The sequence below is a fragment of the Xiphophorus maculatus genome, chromosome 12, assembly GCF_002775205.1.
Source record: "Xiphophorus maculatus strain JP 163 A chromosome 12, X_maculatus-5.0-male, whole genome shotgun sequence".
Taxonomy (NCBI): Eukaryota; Metazoa; Chordata; class Actinopteri; order Cyprinodontiformes; family Poeciliidae; genus Xiphophorus; species Xiphophorus maculatus.
The window spans coordinates 26,650,903-26,675,594 of NC_036454.1; the positions used below are offsets into that span (position 1 = coordinate 26,650,903).

The 24,692-nt window shown below is 39.7% G+C and overlaps 1 protein-coding gene across 1 annotated transcript in view; it reads left to right on the forward strand.

Moving 5' to 3' along the window:
• Window positions 1-547: 547 nt before the first annotated feature.
• The window catches only part of dock5 (dedicator of cytokinesis 5), a 69,565-nt gene continuing 45,420 nt past the window's right edge, over window positions 548-24,692 (forward strand). Inside the window, exons 1-11 of the mRNA XM_023343339.1 lie at window positions 548-748; window positions 14,100-14,183; window positions 14,336-14,376; window positions 14,463-14,518; window positions 14,816-14,912; window positions 15,090-15,238; window positions 16,273-16,408; window positions 16,510-16,667; window positions 19,273-19,354; window positions 21,861-21,990; window positions 23,662-23,734. Coding sequence (XP_023199107.1) covers window positions 706-748; window positions 14,100-14,183; window positions 14,336-14,376; window positions 14,463-14,518; window positions 14,816-14,912; window positions 15,090-15,238; window positions 16,273-16,408; window positions 16,510-16,667; window positions 19,273-19,354; window positions 21,861-21,990; window positions 23,662-23,734 — 1,049 coding nt within the window. The 5' untranslated portion in view covers window positions 548-705. The remainder of the gene's footprint in view (window positions 749-14,099; window positions 14,184-14,335; window positions 14,377-14,462; window positions 14,519-14,815; window positions 14,913-15,089; window positions 15,239-16,272; window positions 16,409-16,509; window positions 16,668-19,272; window positions 19,355-21,860; window positions 21,991-23,661; window positions 23,735-24,692) is intronic.

A 24,692-nucleotide genomic window follows, 5' to 3' on the forward strand; every position in this document is an offset into this window, starting at 1 on the left:
TGCTGATTTATCTGTAGTCAGCTGCTGTATACACAGTTATGCACATTTACCCTGCACAACTTTGAGGACTGTCCACTTGACATTAGCAGGATATGCAAATTAACACCAGAAAATTAAGGTGCCTTCAAGGTTGTGGGTAGTGGCAGTGAGCCATGTCCAACCCGCATACTGGTAGGAATCAGATCAGTGGTTTGTGCCTGTCCCTTTAAGAACAGTTACTTTTCTCAGTGGGACATTTTAACCACTACCTTAATTAAGCGACAAGGGATAAAATGACTGCTAGTGATGGAGATAACTCTAGCAAATTGGATTCAGCATTAAACAAAACAACTGACGCCGAGAGGAACCGTCCTTGAAGCAAAAGCCAGGCACAGTTGTCTAAATCTAATATGACTAATTCAATTTGAGCTCATTTGGGGATTTATGAGCAACAGTTCGAGAAACAGGAGGAATGATGTCAGGAGCTGAATGAGACGCACAGCCCGAGCTGGTAGAGCGGGTGTCTGTGTGAGTGACTCCCGCCTGTATCCCCCCCTCTCCCCGCCGAGCTGCGCCCTCCTCTCCCCTCCCCGTCTACGAGTCATGATGGCGGAACTGTAAGGCTTCGGGACGAGCTGGAGCGCACCACCCGTCCTCGTTGAGCAAGTGTACATAGTAATTTATTTATTCGGCCAGTTTTTTACATGCTCCCCCACCCCTCCCGCTATGACCCGCTGGATTCCCACTAAGAAAGAGAAGTACGGCGTCGGTAAGTGCTCGCATTCAACTTGGCGTGTTTTGCTCTCAGCCGACTCTTAACTCCCAGCAGCAACTTCTCCAACTTCAAAACAAACAGAACTCGGGGAAAAGTTGGGGAACTGTATGTTTTCACGTTATGTTTTCTGTCCGCGTATTAGGAATTAAAACAAAGGTCTAGCTTTTTTTTTTTTCTTCTGTCTTTTCTTTTTCCAAATACAAGGAAGCTCACCTTCCTGGTTGTTTGTAACTTAGTTTTTGGGGGAGAGAAAAGAAAATACCAAAGCTGAACAATGATCCGCAATAGGTGTTATGGAAACATGGAAAAGGGCCAGGAGTTCAGAGAGCATACCAGGCATTCCTGAGCCTAATCTCACTGAAGAGAACCGGTTGAAGTACCAATGAACATAAATGAGTCCTGGCTTTGCCTTAAGGTATTTTATTGCCCCCCCTCAAGGTCTCCTTTAGGGACTCCCTATGGAAGCGCCTGAGGCAGTCTGTACTGTATTGTATGTAGACTCAGAGTACATACGTCTTATGTAGCTTGGCTTTACTTGCAACAGCATAGTCAACTTTACAATGCACCACAGTTTTATGTTACTTCAAGAAAAGGTAGTTTCCACAGGGTTTTGCAACAAGGTGTGGCTCTTTCACCTACAATTGTATCTACAGTCTGCATGAATGTGCAAGATATCAGGAAGCTATTCATGCCCACTAGGTAATAATCTGCACAGTTCACTTTATGAGTAATCCCAACCTGTTATTTGGTGTGTGTGTGTGTGTGTGCGTGTGCGTGTGTGTGTGTGTGTGTGTCCTGAACTGGCAGATTAAACATTTAGTAATGTGGGTCTGGTTGCCTTTGAGTGTCGGTTCAGAGTAGCTTCACAAAAAGAGGGAAAAACAAGATTTTTGTCTTGTTACAATTTGATTTCAGTCCTTCATAAATTAAAAACTCCCACAATTTTTTGAGAAAATAAGAGAAAAAAACAACCCAATCCTGAGCTAGCTCCCGCCTCTAAATGTGATTCAAAATGTCTTGTTCCTTGTGTGAATGTAATTGCGTGTACAACTGCTTCCACATAAATGCTGTGTGTTGGTGTCTTTATGTGTTTGTACGGACACTTTGAACGTTCCCACATTTAATCACATGCTTCATTGGATTTTATTGGGCTTTTATGTAAAAAACAAACACAAAGTGGCTCATAAATTCAAAGTTGCAGGACAAGCAAACATGTTTTGTGAATGAAAATCAGAACATTGTGATGGGGATTCGCATCGAACGCTCCTGAATCAATACTCTGTGAACCCACATATTGCTGCAGTCGCTGGTTTTGCACATTCAGACCTAGAGTCTTTTGGCAAAAATGCTTGGGCTTATTCAGATTGGATGGAGAACATCTGAAAGTAACATTTTTGTAAGCCTCGACATAGATTCATAACTGGATTTAGATCTGGAATTTGACTGGGCCATTCTTGTAAATGAATAAGCTTTGATATGAACCATGAAATTAGCTTTCACTATGTTTTGGGTAGGTGTCCTGCCTCCAACGGGTTTTCTTCCAAGGTAACCATGTATTTCACTCCATTTGTTTTTACCATCAGCTTTTTCAAATTTTTTTTTTCTCTGAAGAGTTTTTTGCGGCGCTAGTGGCTCGTATTTTTTCCACAGTAGGCAGACAGGAAGGAGGGTGACCAATATAAAAGGTCGTCGGGACCAGGAGTCGAACCCGCGACGTCCGCGTCGAGGACTAAGGCCTCCAAATGTGGGGCGTGCTAACCCCCTGCGCCACCACAGCGCGCCCCTTTACCATCAGCTTTGACCAGCTACCCTTTTTAATGAATAACATTCCCACAGCATGATGCTGCCAGCACTATGTTTCACTGGAAGGATGTGTTATGGGTCTGTCTACAGGGTGCACTTCTTGCCACTGTTGCATATAGACAAATTTAGATGGTAGACCATTTCTTGTTGGGTTTGCACTGATCCGATATTAATATCTGTATTGGTTCCAATATTGAAATAAATTCTAAATTGGGTATCAGTGACAATCTATTCAGTGTAATTCTAATTTTTGTGCTCTGAGGGACGTCATGATTCATTATGTTTTACGTTATGTTTAGAATTCCTAATTTTCCTTTCTGAACCATTTGAAAGAAGTTTTGTTACAGTTTATTTTTGCACATTTGACCAAAGTAGTCAACCTATTGTTTTTGTCAGTTTCAGTTTCTTTATTATTTATTTTACATTGGCTGTTCTACTCTTAATTCCACTGACTGAACAAATTATATCTGTGTTGTTTTCTGTAACGGCCAATAGTAAACCTCAGATACCTGTATCGTTATCAGAAGTGAAAAAAGTGGATTAGTGCATCCCTCGTTTGCAGTTATGCCATACTATTTGCATATCGGTATAACAGCTCGAACAGGACAGTATTAGATCTCTAAAGCTTTGGATATTGCTTCAGAAACTGACCCCGCATGAAAAATGTCGGTATATAGTGGGAGAAGCTGCAGTAGTGCTCTCTATCAGGTTAACAGTTATTGTTTTATGACCAGCACAGGTAGGCTGGTTATTGGTTTTGTTAGGTTGTGAATCAATAAATCTTAGCTTGAAGTTACACAGAACTTTATGAACATTTCCTGATCTAAAAGCAAATGCCCTTCTCCTGGAGGGGAAAGAAAAAAGCCAGAATGTGACAGCAGTGAAAACATCCAGTTCAGATAGTCTTTGCAGCAGGTATAAATGTGTACTCTGACCTGACTAATCTCTCCTCTTGACAATATAAAAGGCTTGAGCAAAGTCTTTTGAGCTTGAGCCGCCGCTGCTGTTGTCACTGAAAATATTTCAACCCATAACAGTCCTACCTCCTGGTTATATGTGACCTTGCGTAAACAGCTGATGTTCAGGAAAATCTTTTATGATCAACCGTAGGTGTTCCGAAACGGCCAGCCTGCCTGAGTGTGCAGCCATTCTCCCCGGAAACGGGGCAGAAGTCACTGACATTGTTCTTAATCTTCAAAATGCCATCGGACCCTGTACGAAGGCTTACATTTTTAATCCTATTAGTGAACCTCGACTGCACTCGAACACAGATGGCGTCATCTTTGGGTGGAAGAAGAGAAGAAGAGGCTTTTAAAAAAAAAAAAGAAAAAGTTTTTCAACACTATCAGTTAGATCATGATTGCTAACAGGAAAATTTTGATAATAGACAGCTTATCTTTTATGGCGAATCTGTGACAAAGTCATAATGGGAGAGCTTCCTAATTTTACATCCGGAGGAGGAGCAAAACCCTATTGAGGCTCAGATGAAGTGCTGAAACCGGCAGGTCTTGGAACGAGTTGATGCCTCCAGAAGGGGCTTTGGATGAATCACCCCAGTTGATGCCACTTTAGTTGACTTTGCCTGAAAAACAAATAAATCTGCTGTGTGTGGGGGTGGGGGGCACGATGTGATTTTAGCAGGCCTCTATTATTGCTGTTGTTATCTGCCTGAGACGAGGCGTTTGTGACTTCTTTAACTATTACAAGCGCGGCACACCCAGTTATGCACACATCTCGTAACTGTATAGCCAGTTGCATACATCCCAGTGAAACATGTTGCAAATGTTTTCCAGACTTCATAATTACAGCACACCCTGTTATGTGACACAGTTTTGCATTTTGAAGTCTACTTCATTAAAGCTTTTCCAAGGATCACTCTACTGGTGGTTAACATTTTCAAACAGTAATGATGAAGAACTTGAATTTAAAAGAAAGAAAATGTCTCATTCACGCTACACGATGTTTCTGAAAGATGTATTTCATTTATAGGTTATACTTTTACTCAGAATCTGAAGATTAAGTCTGAAAACGGTCAACTAAAAGAACCCTCCCCATCTCTGATGTGTGAATTCACAAGGTGAAAGTCAGACGTTTCATACCAAACCCGCTGCAAAATCCAATGTGGTCGCATATAAAAGCCAACACCAAGCTTTAACACCATTAATTAAAAAAAAAAAATGGCCACACCACTGACATTGCTTTTATGCTTCAATTATACACCCCATAATCCTGTGCTGCATCGCAATCGCTGTCACGTGACCAAACGCCACATGATCTGCCCTTTGCCCTTCTGAAACGCATACAGAAATGATACAGAAACAAGATGGAATCGATTCTTATCACCAGCCCGGTTTTACTTATTGCACCAATATGTTAAATAAATCACCATCATCAGCCGACACCAATGTCATTACCGATATAGAGCTAACGTGAAACATTATTTATATAAAAGGCTCTTTCTATTTGCAGAGAAATGCATTGACTTGCTAATAGTAGATCAGCTTGGTCACTGAACAGCATTTCAGACTGATTTTCAAACTTGGAACTAGAACACAGTTGAGGGGATAATTAAAGTTTCATGAAGAGAAGCTGTGTGAGATTATTATAGTTCTCTTACCTGCAGAAGCTTGATGTTATATCACTGAGTGTTTTAGAAAAGTGAAGAAATCTTCAGAGCGGAAAAAGGTCAACAACTTGACTCCCTCCTTTTTTTTTTTTTAGCTGACTTTAAGAAAGATTTCTGCATCCTTGATGCACAAAGTACTATTACTGCAGATTCTTCCTCCCATCCCAAAATTCTGCTGTTATTTGCAGTTTCCTCATCTCGTATAAGATTCCTGTTATTTGCAAATTTTTTATTTTTGTTTTGCACATATATACAGTACATTTCTTTCTTTACATTCCAGCTGCACATTTCTTTTAATGTGAGTGTGCTATTTTTAAGAACTGTACTGTATTATTTTTTCCTGTTTTGTAACTTTGCCCTTAATGTATAGTCTGCAACTCTGCATGCTCTCAATTACCTTAACTTCCTGTTGTGACACATGCATTTCCCCGCTGTGTGACTATAAATATGACTTTCTATTCCAGGGATGTAAGCATTTTCAGTTTGTGTCGTTTGAATTTGACAAAATGAGCCGAAGTGAAATCAGCTTCTTTGATGATTTCTTGACTCTGTGTGAAATAAGATTTATTTGCTACAGGCTGGGGGCAAGTACTGATAATGACTCCACAAAACTTCACTTCAAGAAAAACGGCAAACTATCCCATTTTGTGTGATACCTTTCTCAGATGCAACCAAATAAGTAGCACTTATTCCTGATTTATCATGATCTACTTCGGTTCATACTGGGAGTTCTTAACATTTTCTCCACTGCACTTAATCTTCTGAGAAGTTTTTCATGTGCTTCAGCAACTCCTCTCTTTGGCTGCGCTCATTAGTTTGACATCCCAGCTAGTTTCTCTGTGTTTACCATGCAGATAATGTGTCAAAATGTCTTCTGGGCACCAGTAAAGCTCAGCCCGAGTACCACAATTGATACTTGTACCACAGTTTGAGAGCTGTTTGTTCCAGATGGTTGGAAATGCCAAGGTGTACAAATTTGGCCAAAACTACAATTCTTTTTTTATGTGAGAATTATCCCTTACTTTTCCAAAGTTTGATCAGAATGATTTTCACTGTAACTTTTCTAGATTTGCTTCAAACTCGCCGAGTTACACGGCTCTCCAGTCTTGAAATCGAAAAATGGAGCTGTCTCCAGGTGACCGGATGAGGGTAAAATTACAATCCAGCTCAAGAGTAAAAAAAAAACAAACTGGAAACCGTGACTCTTGGTGCAGCTTTTCCGCTAGCTTTCAACTGGTTCCAAGTGTGGCGTGAAATAAGGACATATAAATTTAGAACTGAAAATGTTCACGTTCAAACTTCTCTGTATTTTATATTTCCTTTGGAAAACATAGAAGAATTTAAGGCCAGTAATTCAAATGTTCCACTATTGTATAGTGCTAAAATGGTAAAGGTACTACAGATTAATGGATATTATTAGCTATAAATATGAAGTTGCCATTTCCCTTCTCGCTTTGCACTTCTTTATTTTTTTTAGCCTGTTTGATGAGGTTTGTTCAATTCCTTCCTGATTCTGCAGAAATCTTACTCACCATAAACATGCTTACATGCAAGTGTGGCTTATTGTGTCACTGTGAGGACGTGTCTTCCGTGCTGATCACTAAATTAGATTTCTTTTAGCCTAATGATCTGCTGGTCATCCGTAAAAGCAGGTCAAGCTGAAAATTAAATGATTCTGGTCACCAGTTAAAAAAGCGATCGGCGCTTCCAATATAAAGTAGCTCTGCCTGTCTTCGATATGCGCATACATACAATTGAAACCATAAGTTTACGCACACTGTGCAAAAAAGAGATGAGAATAATGCTGTCTGACATTAAATCCATCCTGACCTTTCCTGTTTTAGATCTGCTTTTAGAATTTTTTTTAAAACTTTTTTGAATTTCAAAAGTTCCCATTTTCTTAGTATCTGGTAGAATTGTCTTATTGGACTGAGATCAGAGCATTTAGATTGTGTTTTTAAAACATTAGCTTTGTTGTCCTTCAGCCACTTTGTAGCTAATGTGGCGCAATGTTTGGGGTCATTGTCTGTTTGGAAGAGCCCAAACTCATCATCTGGGCTTTTCTCTAGTTGTTTAAAGGCATCGTAATCTTGGTGTATGCAAGATTCTTCTGACTCAAGAAATCAAAAGTGAAAAATATTTTTTCGTTCTTTATTACGGAAGTCAGGAAATGGAAATCATTTGTTAATCCTAACCTGCCAAAAATAGGTAAAGCAGTAAATCTGTGTTTTTGGTATGTTAATACTAGGTTTAAACTGTGCCAAGATATTATTACATGAATAAACATTTTTTTTTTACTACGAAGCTTGTATGAGTTTGAGTCAAGGATCCACCTGCCCACTTTCTTTTTAGATGAGCAAATTCTCCTGGTGTTGAGTACCAGCTGGTAGATTTGTAACTATCAACAACGGTTAAGCAAAGATTTTCTTAAGGACTGTTAGAGATTTATTGGTAAATTGATTGTTTTTTTTTAAACAGAATCATGTGCGACTTGCAAGAGTTTTACTTTAATCCCTTAACTGTCACCCTCAAAACATTTACATGTAAGTCAGTGGGTTCATGAGGACACTTGTGTCCGCATGACAATCAGGGGTAAACAATGATTTCTGACAAGAAATTTTAATTGAATTGAATTGAATTGTTCTTTCGGATTAATAAAGTACTTTTGAATTGAATTCTTGAAAAATCCAATATGGCTTTTCAAACAAAAACAAAATAAAAAATTATGCTCAAACTCAAGTTGAAGGTTCGCACTAAATAATTCTTGAGAATATCATTGTCCTACAAAATGCAGGTAACAGGAAAGTGTCAAAAACGTTTCTTCCAATGAATTCCTTTACAGCAGCCGCCTTTACGCCGTTCAGGTTTACAGGTAGTGTTTATACCCATCTTAGCAATAGTGCTCCCTGGATGTATTACTAGACCACCCCCAGCGAAGGGCCACTTCAAGTAAAAATAATTGGTAGGCAAGTTGTGATCAAAACGTATATAGACGACTCCTGCGGCGTGTGCATTATATTTCTGTTTGGTGAACATACCGTGATAATGATGCCTTACACCTCCATATATGCAGGTCCACTGTGGTCTGTTACTATGCTGAGATTTCTGCAGGGAGCAGCCATTAACGTCACAAAGAGGCTGAATCACGGGCACACTCGCTTTGGTCCGCTGAGAAATATTTTAAGCAGCACTTTGACTTGAACGTATTGAAAATGTGTCACGTACGTAAAGTGTGTTTTCTTTCAGACGTTCCCTCCTTCTTCAGCATAAGAAAACAAATTATTTTCTTTCTCGTTTGCGATCCGGATTTCCAACTCGCCCATGAATCACGGTGATTAAATCTGAAGGCTCACCTTGCAGTGTCAGATCTGATTGCAGGTTGCGATTCGGAGATAACTGCTGACCTTGTTCCCAGCTGTAATGGGCTAACAAAGATGGAGAGCCAGTCGTGATGTTTAAAGCCTAAAAAAAAATTTGTGAAGTATTTTAATATTCAGCAAACTGCGCTATACTCTCTTTCCTCTTTCTCCCCCTAATTTAGATAAGCCTTACATAATCTACTCTGGGCTAAATGTTGAGGCAGGATTTTTTTAAAAAAGAAGCTGAATTAAGAAATGAAGCTTCACGGTGATCTAATTTTGTTCCTTTTTGCACTATTAGCTCTGAACTTTAGAGTTAACTCTCTGATTTATGGGTAGCCCTATACAGTCTGATTAGCTAGAGAACAGTTTTAGGAGCCACAGATCATCTTTGGCTGTCTAGACAGTAAGTGTGAGGCACAAGGCTTTTCAATTGAGCCCTTTACTTTTCTTTTTTTTCCCCCGAGACATCCTGCCTGAGCCGAATTGGCTCGAGTACAAACTGGTGTTTACCTGGTGGAAAATTGTACCTCTGAATGCTTTAGTGGCTGCTAATATCACTACTCTTTTTCTGGGGGATGCAATAACAGAATACCTGTAAATGTGGTCAAATATGGAAACACTGTATTCTTAAAAGCTTAGATGATAATCATATTTTAATCCCCCCCTCCCTACCCTGCTTGGCTGAAATTGTTTTGGGATCTTTGCAAAATTGTGATATTTGAAAGCTTGTATTTTACAAAAATGCTTATTTAAAAAAAAAAAATCCTGAATAGCATTGTTAAGTTTTTCCTCTTTCTCATTTGAGAAAAATCTAAAACTAAATAATTTTATGTCACTGGAAAGAAGCATTTGTGCAAACAGTATCTTAAGAGTTGCTATAAGTTTGTGTTACAAATCAACTAGCCAAAAGCTAGCCGAGATTAGCTTGATAATTAGCCTGGCTACCTGCTCAGGTAGCCAGATTGCATTCAGCTGATCTTAGCAATAATAGTTTTAAACCATATTACCACAATAAGAGTGATAGGTGGTGCTCTTTTTGTTTTCGTACCTGGACGATCCAGAAATACTTGCATAAAGTTGCATTTTGCAAGAGAGAGGTGCAGTTAACATCCTTCTTTTAGCTAGCTAACCAACAGTGGATAGCAAAAGTTAGTGGGAGGGACAGCAAATGATTTACAACTGGAGAGAAGGACTTTAAAGCACTGGAATGGGATGATGTTAGATTTTTAGCAAGTTTTAAAGTACTTAATGCTTAAAACTTTAGAATGCCTTGGTGCTGGGAATCAGCCCTTGGTGTATTTCTTCTAAAGTAAGCCGCTGTTATAGCGCTCGTTTAAGTGGCCCTTTGTAAAGCATAAATGTTACTGTGCAGTATCATGAGCAGAAGGCATACCTTTGTAGGAATGTTTTTGTATCCCCTAAAGTAGGCTGGTAAGCCTCTTGTGGATCATAACATCGTTTTTAAAAAGCTAAAACCGAGGCTTGCTACCTCAGGTGAAACTGTGAATACATGCAGTTCAGATTAGCACCGTTGCTTTGGCACATTAACGGACTATAGTATCATTTTCTTTTCTGCTTGGATCTTCAACTTCCAGTGAAGCTTAAATTTAGATTGTTTAGATCCCCTGCCGAGTAATGAAAAGTTTAGACTGGCTATAAATGTGATTGGACCAAATGTAGTTATATTATAGTCTTTTTTTTTTCTCCCACCACCATCTGTCACTATCCCACTGTTACAGTAAACTGTCTCTTCCTTGGCTGAATAGTTTCCTGTATGAAAAGTGGTCTAGCAAGGAGTCATCAAATAGTGCTGTAGAGAAGAGGTCTGTTGTAAGTGTAAGTGTTTGATTGCAACAATCCGTTAGGATTGATCTATATCAGCCATTTTCCCCATGATTGGCGCTGGAAGGTGATTGGTGGGCTGAATGCTGAAAAGTCTGTATGTATTTATATTCATTTTTTTGTGGCTAGCTGCATCATAGCTGAACAGATAGTTGTTTCTGTTTTGTAAATGTACCAACAAAGATGCTTTTCATGCATTTTGAGTTTGTTTTTTTTAAACTCTCAGTGTTGTTGACTGGATTCAGGTGATTTTTTTAATATTTTTTTTTAGCTTGGTTGCCATCTGACAATTTTTGATGTCATTCCAGGAAAAACAAGCAAAGTTTGCCAATTTCATTCTGAGTTGTATTTAAAATAATAATTTTGAAATGTTGGCAGCCTTTTGCAAAAGTTAAGGCACCAATATAGAGGCATTGTGTTACTTTGGTAATGCTAGCTTTGCGCAAAATGCTAATATAAGATATTAAAGACTACAAAATTGAATCTATTTCTGCTTTAAAAATCAGTAAAATCTTTTATCACCATTATTGTGCTCTCACAGTAGTCTATTTTTAAAAATGTATTACCTCTTGTGACAAGAAGGTGAGGAGAAAAAATTCATTGCTGTAACAAATTGGTTTTATCTAAAATCCTGTATTGGAAAGTCAAGAGAGACATGCGTCTGAAGATTGAAAATCAGCTGCACAATAGCAGGGAATCGCTTCTTTGTCTCAATATTTTCTCGAACCCTTACATATTTACACACATATTATGTGCTGTGCTTGGTACTTTACTGGATAATTTTCTTTTGGCTGATGCTTCTCTTAGTTTGAAGTAGTATACTGCCTATTTTCAACACCCTGGGATACATTTAGCTGTTTTCTTGATAAATCTTAAAAATTTGGCTCTGTAGAAACTTAATTTGCCTCCGTCGAGATGAAACGGGTGGTTGTTGTTTTTGTTACAGCAGTGCGTGCCTTCCTCACTAGTGCCTTTAGTATTCGCTTCCAAGTTGTGTGCCAAAAGCTGTACTTGTATTTTCAAGGATTGCATGCAAGTCTGCGTCAGCGCGCACCGGTTCAGATCAAATTTGATAAAGTCCCTATCATGGAATGCCGATTTATATATTTCTCTTTCTCCCCGAGTTGGCAACGAGAACAACGGATTCTGGTCATGTTGCGTTAACGCTGATTGGCTGGCAGCTGCTACTCAGACTGTTTCAGCCGCGCGGTGTTCCTTAATTGTTGTCTAATCTACTTCAATGCTAAATGATTTAGAGTGAATCAGGCTGACTTTGATGCAACATCAGTATGCACATATAGCTGAACTTGTGCCAGCGAGGATTTATTAGAGCGCACAGGAGGGGCGGTGGGCTCCGCATTTGAAGTTTGAGCAGACCAGAGCTGCACAGATGAGCCGCGATGCCTTCGCTTTTAACAGCGTGGTGTCCCATCTTGCTGTGCTTGGACTCCCACGCCATTGCCAGGCCCCAGACGCCGTGTCAAGTCGGTGAATGGACCATTGTCTCTCCTGGCATGGTTGGAGGCAGATGTCATTTCTTCAATGTAATTTCCCGGTGATTCATGCGATTGTCTGTATTGTGAAGGAATCACTTCTGACAGTTATCTCTTTAAATTATAAATGGGGGGGGGAAGGTTATTAGTTTAATTTGATTTGCATGATTTTGGTGGTTGTTTTTTTTTCACTCTGTTTCATGATGACTCAATAAGGCATCTCACAATTACAGCCTGATTATTCTCACTTGCGGACATGCATGCAGAAAACTGCCGGCATCGTGGATTAATGTAATTAGGTCAGAGCAATACAATATCTATCAAAACAGCATAAATGGGAACAGGTCAAAACCTAAGATGTTATAGTTTCTGGGGGGGAAGTGATCCAAACTTATGCTTAAAACACAAGTCTGAAAACTGACTTTGTATAATGGGGACGGTTTGGGATGAATGTCCGTTTCAAGACAAGCCGGTGGAAAATCTTCATCTGTGAAGGAAGTCACAGTGAGGACACATATACACACATTCACTGATCTGTCAAATGTTCGCATTCAGGCTGAGGTGCGATGAGCTGAGCCAGTCGAAGCGTGCCGAGAAATCTGGCCTCCAGTAACGAGCATTATCGCTGTGCAAGTCGGGGCACGGCTCTGCTCATAGTTCCTGCGCCTTCTTGCGAGATTAAGCAGCTGTGCGCGCGGCCGCGACTCCCTCAAGTCAAGACAAAGACCTCAACCTGCAGCATTGTTTTAAAAGGGCTTCTCTTTCGCAATGCCACTTTGGTTGGTTTGCAAGCACACATCCGGGTGAGCAATCCCTGCCATAAATGTGCAGGCTGGAGGTGAGAGGGAAAGGTGTTGCCTTCAGCAGCACCGGTAGGTGGACGCGGGAACGTGCAGGAGGACGGCATCTGCAGTTGGTGCCATTTGGCACAAACTAAACCGGTGACGGTATTTATCAAAGGCCTGCGAGAAGGCGGATGATCAAACGCTATCAGCTCATTGGCTGCGTCAGAGAACACCGAGGTTAAAAAGGCATACAGTTTTAAAACTGACATAATTTTGTTTGTCTTGCTGTTTAAACTTCTGTTCTTGTGAGGCCAGAGAAATTGACACACTGACTGAAACCCTCCATTTGCGTTTTTCTCATTGTAAGGTGGTCCCAATATTTTTCCACCTAAAAAATTAAAACGTTTCTTTAAAAATGTTTTTATTATTACAATACTTTTACTGGTCTCACTGTTTTAAAGAATCTCTGTTCACTGCAACAATCCAGTTAAGGTTTGGCGCTAACTTTAGCCTCAGTAGCGGCTAACAGTTAGCTGTTTACTATGGTAAGCCACTCCAGAAATGGTGTTTATTGAATCTGTCATGCAAGCGAACAACTGAAGAACTATTTCCTTTCTTACTTAAAAGAAAAAGGTCTTGAGGACAAAGCTTTATTTAACGGTTTGGAAAAAGGTCGTAACGTAACAAATGTGGAAAAAGTGAATCGCTGTGAATACTTTCCTGATGCACTGTGCGCTTACAAAGAAAACTTCAATCTGACATGAAATCTGGTGTCCTCTTTGTATTTTGCAATAATTTCTAAGTTTTGATTGGGCCTGTGTCTGACAGTAGAAACAAAAATAAATATTATAAAGCTCTAAGTGCAATACTCGATATGTTACATTGTTTTAGCAGCAGTAACTATTCATGTTGATTTTCTTTTCTTTGAAAAAACAAACAAGTAGGTAGCTATACAACGTGCATCTTTTGTCTAAATAGCATAAAATTGACAATTTTATTCAAAGTTACTTACCAGTCTTATACCCATTTGCAGGCTCACAGTGTAGCAGCCCAATGAAACGCCAAACCCCGCCTCAAGGCGTGAGATTCAGTTGAAAATAGTCAAAAGGCCTCGGTCGCCTGGGTCACTCAAGCTTGCTTGCTGCTCTAAAACTCGGGCAGCCAGATGAGGAATAAATCTTAGCTTTAGATCCTCTGTAGAGCAACAACGAGGGTGAACTGGCTTGATTTGTTGGTGAGAAACTCCAGACCACTCAGGCAGAACTTTTTTTTTTCTTGCTTCACTCACTGTGTCGTAATTGATTGAGGGTGAGGATTTTTCTTTAATCCCAGAAAAAAGTCAGCTGAAACCACTTTTTTTTTTTTTGTGTGCAGCACTTCCTTTTTTCTTTTTTTTTGCCACAGTAATGAAACAGTTATTTTTTTCCCCCTTAGCAATCTACAATTATGACCCCCGTGGCGAACAGGAGCTGCGTCTACAGGTGGGGGACACGGTGCACATACTTGAGAAGCTGGAAGGTGAGTGGCAGCCATGACGTCTCCCTGTATCGCTCTAAAAACATGATCTTAGAGCGATGTCCTATGTGTATGTGACTCTGTGTTGTGCTGTACCTCTACACCATGTCACTTCTGTTTTGTCCAATCTGTTTTTGTCAATTTCTGATTCACAGGCTGGTATAGAGGCTACACACTCAGAAAGAAGGCACAGAAGGTATAGACATCACAAGAGCTGCATTGTGCTGTAGCTCATCCTGTGATGCGGATTCATTTACTATTACTTCCTGATTGTTTCCTCAGGGCATTTTCCCGGCTTCCTACATCCACTTAAAAGAGGCCACAGTCGAGGGAATAGGGTGAGATCTCAAGTCAGCAAGCACTTCATTTTGACGATAATCCACTTTGCTCTGAGTTTGCCGTGCTGCGTTTCTGTTTGCCCGTATCATAAGCACTACACTTGTAATTATCATAAGTAAGAATTAAGTAATGCTTCTCTTGGCCGTGTAGACCAACCGTCCCGACTGCTTTCGATGTAAAAAAATAAATAAAAATGCACTCGAGTCATTTCAGATTATAAGACATGATCTGTGAGCGACGAGCTGCTTTTCTGATATCTCATTACTTATTTCTTTTTCTTTCCTTGTGGCTTATAGAAAACAGGAAATAATTATTCCTGCAGATTTACCCTTGGTGCAAGAGATAGGGGCTACCCTCAGGGAATGGGTGCAGATATGGCAAAAGCTCTTTGTGGTACGTATGGATCACTTCGTTTCCAGTACACACAGTTCTTTCACTGCTGGCATGCATTTTCATCTTTCAAAATGTTTTTTTTATTTTTTTTTGCTGAGAAAAAGAAAAGTTCACTGCTGTTTCCTCCTCTGAACTGCGGCGTGTATATAACAAAGCGTGCACATGTTTTCCTGACAGGCAAACAAGATAACCCTGTTCAGGAGTGTGCAGCAGATGGCCTACAGCCTCATCGAGTATCGATCTCAGATTGTGTCAGGAACGCTGCCCAAGGATGACCTTGTGGAGCTCAAGAAGAAAGTCACAGCAAAGATTGATTATGGAAACCGGTACGGCTCCCGCTCTTTTCAACGGACCTAAAAGAAATATATTCTGCTGGAAGAATTGTGAAGTTTACAGTGCTGGGCACTCTTGGTAAAGTTGTGTAAAAAAAATCTTAAAATGAACGCGTCGTTTTATGCAGCAACATAATCCTGCACTGAAAAGTCTTACAAATCTGAGTTGGGTACATTTACAGTTTCATCATAATAATCACAGGCTTTAACGTATTGAAATGACATTTTATGTGAGAGACGGACACAAATCAGTACACAATTTAGTAAGAGTAGTAGTAAATAAAATGGAAGAAAAATAATATTCACAGTTTTTTTTTTTTCCAAATAGGAATCTGAAAAGTGTGGCATGCATTTCTATTTACACTTCTTTACTCTGACGCCCCTAAACAAAATTCAGTGCAACTAATTCCTTTAGTAATTACTGAATACAGTCTACCCATTAGTATTTTAATCTCAGTCTAATTATGTTTGTTCGTTGTTTCGAAATAATCTCAAAAGAAGGTGTGAAACTGCCACTATGTTAACCTAAAAAACAACAACATCCCCATAACAGGACAAAGTAGTGGCAGCATAATGCTGTGGGGGATGCAGTGAAGTGGAAGCTGGTCAGAGTTGATGGAGCTTTGAACATGGCATCCCAGGAAGAAAACAATGAAATTACTTGCATCAAACACTGTAATTTATACGTTTGAATGGTCTAGTCAAAGTTAAGAAGTATTTGCCACTGGGTCTTCCAACAGGATAACGACCCTGATGCTGAACAGAGAGGAGGGATTTTCTAAGCATCGTACCAAAAAGAATAGTCTAAAGTCCCTCTCACTTGTTTACTCTAACTTTGTGTTAATTTTGTTCTGTTGTCAGATTATCCTCAGGTTTTTTTTTCATGGTGAGATTATGACGTTGCAATAAAAGATGAATTTAAGTTTGTTTTTTTGTTTGTTTTTTGCACATCTGTACCAGCTGTTTTAATAAATGTTTTCAACACCGTGTTTGCCTGAGCCACACCTGACTGACCCTCTGCCGTGCAGGATTCTCGGGTTGGACCTGGTGGTCCGAGACGAGGCGGGCAACACGCTGGATCCCGACCGGACCAGCACCGTCAGCCTGTTTCAGGCCCACGAGACGGCGTCCCGCAGCGTGGACGACAGGATACAGGAAGAGAAGGCACGACTCCCGTTTGGTCTCGACGCTCGCTTCAGTCCTGCCGTGGCTGCCGGCTCCGGTTAAGGTCTCGCACTCGCTCACGCCGACTCGTTTTCACGCAGACAAGACTGCAAAACCTGGAGATGAGGCGGCAGACGCTGTTCAGCTCCGTGCACACCTACAGCCTCCTCATGAACCTGAAGAACTTTGTGTGCAACATTGGGGAGGACGCCGAGCTGCTCATGTCTCTCTACGATCCCGACCAGTCAGAATTTATCAGGTCAGTAGGCGTAAATGTCGCTTGTGTGATATTAATTCGTGTTACCCGGAGTCAATAATTTACCTCTAATTGGTTGTAAAGCCACTATAAAATGGTCTTTTGATTTTAAAGCCACACTATGTTACCACTTCCCCTGGTCTGTCACTTCTCGGCAAAAGTTACAACGTGATAAATGAAGAATTTCTTTCAGCTATGAATAATAAAAACCTATAAAGATTGTTCATTACTGTCCTGTAACTCTGTGCTTGATGTTGTAGCTCCAGCAGTACATTAAATAAATATGTGGAGGGTGGAATAATATAATGAAATGCATTGTTTAGGAGCTTAAAAGCATGTTTTGGACTTTCTGAGGTTGCAACAAAAAATTCTTGGAGAAAAAGGAAAAAGCACAAAAAACCCACTAGTGTCTTTTTTGAGGGGGCCTTGAATTTAAAGATGTATTATTCAGGGAGCAGTTCCGATTTGCAGAGTGAAATTGGTTTTCTTTTCAGCTAACAGAGAAAAACTGTCTCTGTTAGAGACTGATTAAAAATATTCCTCTAAAAGGAATATTTTTATTTCCTCTAAGAGGAATATTTTTAATCAGTTTTGCCTCCGTTTTTGCTGGTACATGATGTGAACAAAGGTGTAAAGCAAAGCGGCCAGCTTTTAGAGGTGATGTACCGCCCTGCGGCCGGGGTCACCAGCGCAGCAACCTGGGGACCCAAATCTGGGTGAAAATATTTAGTTTTAGTTTTTGTAAAATGCATGGATATTTTATGCATTATTTTAGACGTTTTTATAGAAATCAAACCCTAATTACTTTCAATGTTTAGATTTTTTTTATGCTGATAAACAACACAAGTCTGTCTTAACAATAACAATAAAGTCAGTCTAAGTCTAACATGACAATAACACAAGCCCAAAACCTAGCTCTCCACTCCACGCACGACGGAGGCAACAACAGGAACCATAAAGCATTTTCTACAACAATATTTTGGGTCATTTTTTGTGTGCCAAAGAAGTCATTGTCTGATAAAAGCTGTTTATGATTTTGCTTTTAGAAAAAAAAAAATCAAACAGGTTTAAGCTCCTGCACCATAAAAGCACTTTACCGTTTCTCTTTCTGTCTTTATTGCTATTAAGCCACATTGTAGCCAATTTGGACCAGTCCCCATTTGGAGAACCCATTTGTGTCCACACTTTGACTTCCTGGTTGACATCTTTAGATGTTTCATTAATATTTCTAAATGATGCTCTATCTTCATAATTTTTACGAAGAAGCAGCTAAACCCCCATACAACAGGATACTGCCGACCCTGTACTTCATAGTCGCGAGGTTCTCACGCTCTGTTTTTTTTGCCCTCCAAATACAACAATGGGCAATATGGTGAAACAGTTTTAGCTCCATCAAGCCTCCAAAATGTGAAGGTCTTTGTACAGAGAGCATCTGCAAACTGAAACAGTCTTTCTTATGATGCATTTGAAGTAATGGCTTCTTCCTCTTTGAGTGGCCTTTGAGCCCATTTGGTACAGGATTTACTTCACGTCTCTCTCTCTCCTCTTAGTGCCCTTTCTGGACTTGTGTTGTAACCCACCTAAAATAATGACCCAAGTCATTTTTTGTTGCCAAAAGTGATTGTTTTTTTTGTATGCCTAAAACATCTTTCAGAAAGAAAGAGGTGGTGATTATTTTATTTTATTTTTTCAAAATCAGTTTTGGCATTCTTTGGGATTCTGCAGTCTTGTCCAAGGATGAACCAGATTTGTGTAGGTCCACAATTCTGCTGTAATGTGATTTTGGCACAAAACAAGTCACCATATTTTTATTACCAAAAGATGATTTAGGGAAATAAAAAAAAACATTCACTTTTGGCATAAAAAAAGACGTAGGCCATTATTTTAGGAATTTGACAATATATAAACTTCTGATTTAAAGAATTGCATAAAAAATCTTCATTATTCTGGCATTTGGGAAACATTTGACAGGAAGCATTTAAATTAGGCAAAAATGTTTTATTTTATATATACAGAGTATGCAAAAATCTATTTTTAACTTTACATATGTAGCTATTAAAATATGGTAATTTGGGCACCAAAACTGGCTCCAGCCCAGGGGCCCACATTCTGGTAATTGTGGCCCTGCACGTCACAGATATGCCACTGAGACCTCAAGCAGGATATTATGTGCATTTTTTTAAAAATGGAGGGCAGCTTTGTTTTGCAGCTAAGCCGCTGCCGTGCCTGCTCTTGGGAAGTGACAGCACTGATTATAAACAGCATGGATTTTTATGAATTTTAATATCGTAAAACTAAAAATAAAAGCAAGAGTCTGAACATGGCTCGACTGCGGGAGCATTAGGCGGCAATTAAGACAATAAGCTCGACTCATTCATTTTTAAGAGTCAAGATTTTCGGAAAGCTCTGTTGGGATCTACGAGATGACATGGTTACTAATCAAACAGTGCAAGTAGTTTAAGATTTATGTGATGCATATTTTCTGTTTATCAGGTGACTGGAAGGAAATTATGAAGAATTGCTGCATGGCCTGCTTCCATTTTTCCACTTCTTCCGATGGCTCAGATAATGCGCTGTCTAACTGTGATTCCTATTTGAATTCATGCAGCGAGAACTTCCTGGTGCGTTGGGACAGTACGGGAATGCCTAAGGAAATTGAAAAACTCAACAACCTGCCGGCCTTATTCACGGTAACTGAGTCTCAATCTACTGACTGTATTCCCTTGGTTTTAAAGATGTAAACAGTCTGAACCTTACCTGAAAGACTGTTTCTGGGTCGCTCGAAATTTAATGACAGTTTTTGTAAATTACTCACTTTCACGGGTGGCTAGGTCAATGAGTTGTGCTGCTGCCGTTTGTTGTACTCGGAGAGTCGACAGTTCTGGGAAAACAAGCAACGGGGCTGCCAGGAAGTGGAGTTTTGGAGCAGAATCAAACCCTTACCATCAAAGGCATATGAAAGTTAATTATTTGTGTCCTTCAAATTAAAAAGTGAGACACTTACAGACTCTTCAGATACAAAGTGGAATGTTTTCAGTATTTACTTCAACTTGCAGAAACATTTAGTTTCTGAAATAATTTGAATATTGCACGAGGACAATAAAATAAAGATTATCGATGAAATGTCTGCCTACTGAAAAGTATGTTGATCTACTCCACAGGATTTACACTCAATACTTGGTTGGGGTTCCTTTTGCATGAATTAAGCATCAATGCGGAGTGGCATGGAGGTGATCAACCAGGGGTTCTGCTGAGGTTTATTGCCATCATCTTCCTCTTGACAATGAAACACATTCAGTGTGGCAGTCATTTTAGAGCTAGTTCCCGCTCTAAAATGAAACCAGCACCTCCTTACGGCTTGTCAGCACGGGGAAGCATGAAGAAGTGCTGTCAAATTTCTTTGTGCGCGACTGCTGAGATGTTGGACTCCATAAAGCCCAGGGGACCAACATCCACAGATGACACGGCTTCTCAAAGCATCACTGTTTGTAGAAAACGTCACGTTGGACATCAAGCAGCTTAGATTAATCTCCACTCTTCCTCCAGATGCTGGGACCATGCTTTCCAAACGAAATGCAGTTTCATCTAAAAAGAGGGCTTTGAAGCGCAGAGAAAAAGTTGTCATTTTTCTCCTTCGTCCAGTTGAGACACTCCCAACCGTCTTTTTTATGAACACAAGAAACTCAGCGGCGGCAGCTCATTTCCTGATACATCTGTGTGTATAGTTCTTGTCGAAGCCCTAATTCCAGATTCAGTCCATAGTGGATTTCTCCCTGACAATTGTATGGAGCATCTTCTCAAGACTTGCATGTGTACCATTATTTTCAGCCATTATTTTTTATTCCATTCAACTTTCCGTTAGATTCAATACTTTGTGAACAGCCAGCTTTTTATCATTGCTCATCAGCAATGTGCCTTTCTTGTGGAGAATGTCTGTCAAATGGGCAAAGTTTATTTTCCAACATAGTGTCTGCTGTTGGCCTGTGTCACTTTCTGCTAACGCACAGGTGTCAAACTCCAGTCCCCAAGGGCCGCTGTCCTGCAGTTTTTAGATGTGCCACAGGTACAAAACACGAGTGAAATGGCTTAATTACCTCCTCCTTGTGTAGATCAGTTCTCCCAGCCTTGCTAATGACCTAATTATTCTATTCAGGTGTGGTGCAGCAGAGGCACATCTAAAAGTTGCAGGACACTGGCCCTTGAGGACTGGAGTTTGACACCCCTGTGCTAACACGTGGAGATTTCACCACCAAACGGACAAACCTGAGGATTCCTGTCTCCTTTCTCTGACAGAATTTCACGTTTCAATTAGCTGTCAGCTGTAAATGTCTAAATTAGAAACAAATGCTTAAGATATGTCATCCTGTATGTAATAAATCTGATCTAGCCGCACTGCATCCGGAAAGTATTCACTGCGCTTTACTTTTTCCACATTTTGTGATATTCCAGCCTTTTGCCAAACTAAATTAAATTAATGTCTTCCCTCCCTCAGGTCTTCATTTACAGTAAGTAAGAAAGGAAATAGTTCTGGATTTGTTAGCTTATGTGACTGTCAGTGAATAAACACTATTTCTGGACTAGCTGGCCATCACGACTAGCTAACTGTTAGCCGCTAATGATGCTAAAGTTAGCATCCGCCAAACCTGAACCAGACAATTGTACACTGAACAGTGTGAAATCTGTACAAGTATGCTAATGTTGAAAACATTTTTTTAAATGGTGTTTTTTTACACATTTATTAACAATAACCAAAACAAGAAGTCGCATATATTGAAGAAATATTTTCCCTATTGTCAAAATGTGTGTGTAACTTTGAGGAAAGAGGTTAATTTAATACAATTTGGCACAAGGATATAACATTAAAAAGTGGAAAAAGTGAAGCACTGTGAATACTTTCTGGATGCAGTGTATGTTTTACTTTTTGAACCAAATTACTAAAGTATTGATTTCTAATATATTTTAATTATATGCATCCATAAAAACAAATGCTGAGACACTAGAACACAGACGTACTTGTGTCAGCATGCTTTCTCCCAACATTTACACCTTGCTTTTGTCCTGTAACCTTTACTGTCATGTCTGCAACTCTGACCATGTGATCGTTCATAATAAACTATCGATGACAGGAGAAGGTCACTGCCTTTGTATCTAATGTACCTGGTATGTCACCGCCAATCAGCTTTGTTTGCCTTCCAGGACCTGAGCAGCAGCGATCTGATGAGGCAGCGGCTCTTCCTGGTGTGTCAGATCATCAGAGTGGGCAGCATGGAGCTCAAAGAGGGCAAAAAACAAACAGGTGGCTTACGGAGGCCGTTCGGCGTCGCCGGTGAGCTGCTAATATTTCTTCATAACCACCGGTAATAAAAGCCCCTTTTTTGTTGCCACACAGCTGCAGAGGGTGGTTCTTTTAAGATGCAGGAATGAAAGATGGAACAAAAAGAAAGGGGAACACCTGTTTCCTGACCCAGAAAATGCTTTTGCTCTGCCCTGGCGACAGAGTTGGTGGAAACTGGCTTTTAGGCTCCGGCCAGATGGTTAGTGAGTTAAATGAGAAATGGTTTCCTCCAGCTCTTAAGCAAATGGAATAAAAATCCGAGTGTTAGTCGTAGCCAGGAAAAAGGGAGAAGAAAAACAAAACAACAAAAAAATTAAAACGCAGCCACACTGGCAGCAGAACTGGGAGGAATTTAGAGGAATTTATCAGCTCAGGAGATCGAGAACTCCTCAATCTGTTTAGCTGCATGTGCCAAGTAACTCGGCAACGTTCACCTTTTTTCTCCTACAGCAGCAAAATCTCATGCTGAAAAGTCTCATCTTTAATTTGGAGAAATGAGTCTTTCATGTTCTTAGCAAAGTCACCAGTGATGCAGTAGGCTCCCCCCTGCTGTTAACAGCCTCTGTTTTTGCTAAAAGGGAAGAAGAACTTAGTCTTCTTATGCAGCATTTCGCAAAATTGGGGCATTTAGAGAGAGGCATCTTCAACCATTCTTCTTTAATTACTTATCTAAATCAGAGGTGTCCAAAGTTCAACCTGGTGGCTATTTGTGGCCCCCAGAGTGATTTAAAAAAAAATTATTTATTTTTCTTTAATCCAAGAATGCTGTAGTTTTACCTCTCAATTTAGGTGATTCGTGTGCATGGAAGCTTTTTATTTTTTAATAGAGCAAAATTATTAACGACTAATTAAAATCTCATAATGAAAAATGTAAAGGCCAACACAATATATTAATCTATTTTATAACAAGCTTTAATATTTAATAGGACCACATCAATTCACTGATTTTTACTGAAAAATGTGGCTTTGATGCACCTAAATCCTCTTTTAATTTGTTAAACTTGGCAATTTAAAGCAAAATTATTAGCTTAATCAAAATAAGCATCATACAACATTATAACTTAATTCTGGAAACTTGGGGTGAACTTTTCTTATTTTTTTTACATTTCTTTACATATGAAGATCTGCTTTACTTAAATGATATGTTTGTTTTCCCCATTTTTAGTTGCTAAGGCTCATTATATTTATATTCCAAGGAAATACAAACAATACATTTATAATCTTATAAAAGTCATGCATTAGTTAGTTATGCATTTAGTTCAAACTAATTATTAGATGGATGTTGTATCACTGGTGATTTTGTTTAAAATTTTAATTTTTTTTAACACAGGATAAAAATTTTTTAATTATGGTAAAAGAAAAGTGGACTACTTCTAACTATTTTCATTGTGAGTTTCCACCAGTGCAATAAAAGACAAATTATTTTTAAGACTTTGTACACATCTGAACAATAGATGCCAATAAATACAGCTGCCACTGTAAGCTGGAAAAGTTCTTCTTGTAAAAATGTAGAAAAATGTTTCTAGAGTTTTTTTGGGGGGACTAAGCTGTTGAGCTAATTAAAGCAAGAAAATACAGTTGTCTTGTTTTTTTGTGTGTGTGTTTCTACTTGAAAAGTGTCCAAACTCTGCTGTTATCCTTCCGACGTGTTTATCGTTGCAGTGATGGACATAACAGACGTCGCCCGCGGCAAAATAGACGATGAGGACAAGCAGCATTTCATCCCGTTTCAGCAGTGAGTCTCCTCATGTTGTCATGCTTCATTTATGTGATGCCACCTCAGTGAGAGGAACTTGTACAAAGAAGTTAGACTAGTGTTCTCCCTTTGTTTCCATCTTTTTCTTTTCCAATCATGCTGTTTTTAAAAGAATGAATGAAGGAAAAAAAAAGAACTTCCTGAGTGTTGAGGCTCGTCATAGGCCGACCGGGCTTTCGTGGTTCGCGCACAGCAGGAGGGATCAGGGTGGTGTTTTCACAGAGATCTTAGATGGAAGAGTCATAAACACAGCCTGGTTGATTCTTGTTATGTAAACCAAATTTCGACTGCATTGAACCGCGGTTTGTTTCTCTTCACTGCGTCATAAATGGGCTGCTTTCCCCCCTCGAGAACCTACAGATAAACAAACATGTTTTATTAGCCCAGAATATAACTCAGGATCTATCAAATGCTTGGATACATTTTTAAATATTACATGTGCGTAATTTTTCTCCGCCGCCGAACTGAAGCGGTCCTCGGAGGGTTGCGTGCAAATAAAGACCGTTTGGTATATTTTATCTCTTGCGCAGAGGATGAATTAAACCCGCCGGATCCTTTGTTGGTCTTCTCCTGCCGTGACAAATGAATTTCTCTTTCATTAACACCCGGCGACTTATTTTGCTGTCCTAACAGCAAATTGGATGGTTCGAAAATGACTCCACCAAAAGGTCACGCTAAATGAAATTTTGGAAAAGCTAAAAAGTGGGATAACGGGGAGCACCGATATCTACTTGATTGGGTGGTTCTGAAACGCTTCCGTGCTTCTGAAATCATCGGCAAAACCATCGAAGTCGTTATCGACCGCCGGTTCTGCTGTGCTGCCAGTTTTTGTGAGAAAATGTCACAAACGAGCCACAATGCTGAGCTCTGTTTTGTATTTATGCCACCTCCTGTATGTTACATGTGCGCACTCACTTCCTGATTTTAACCGCATGAA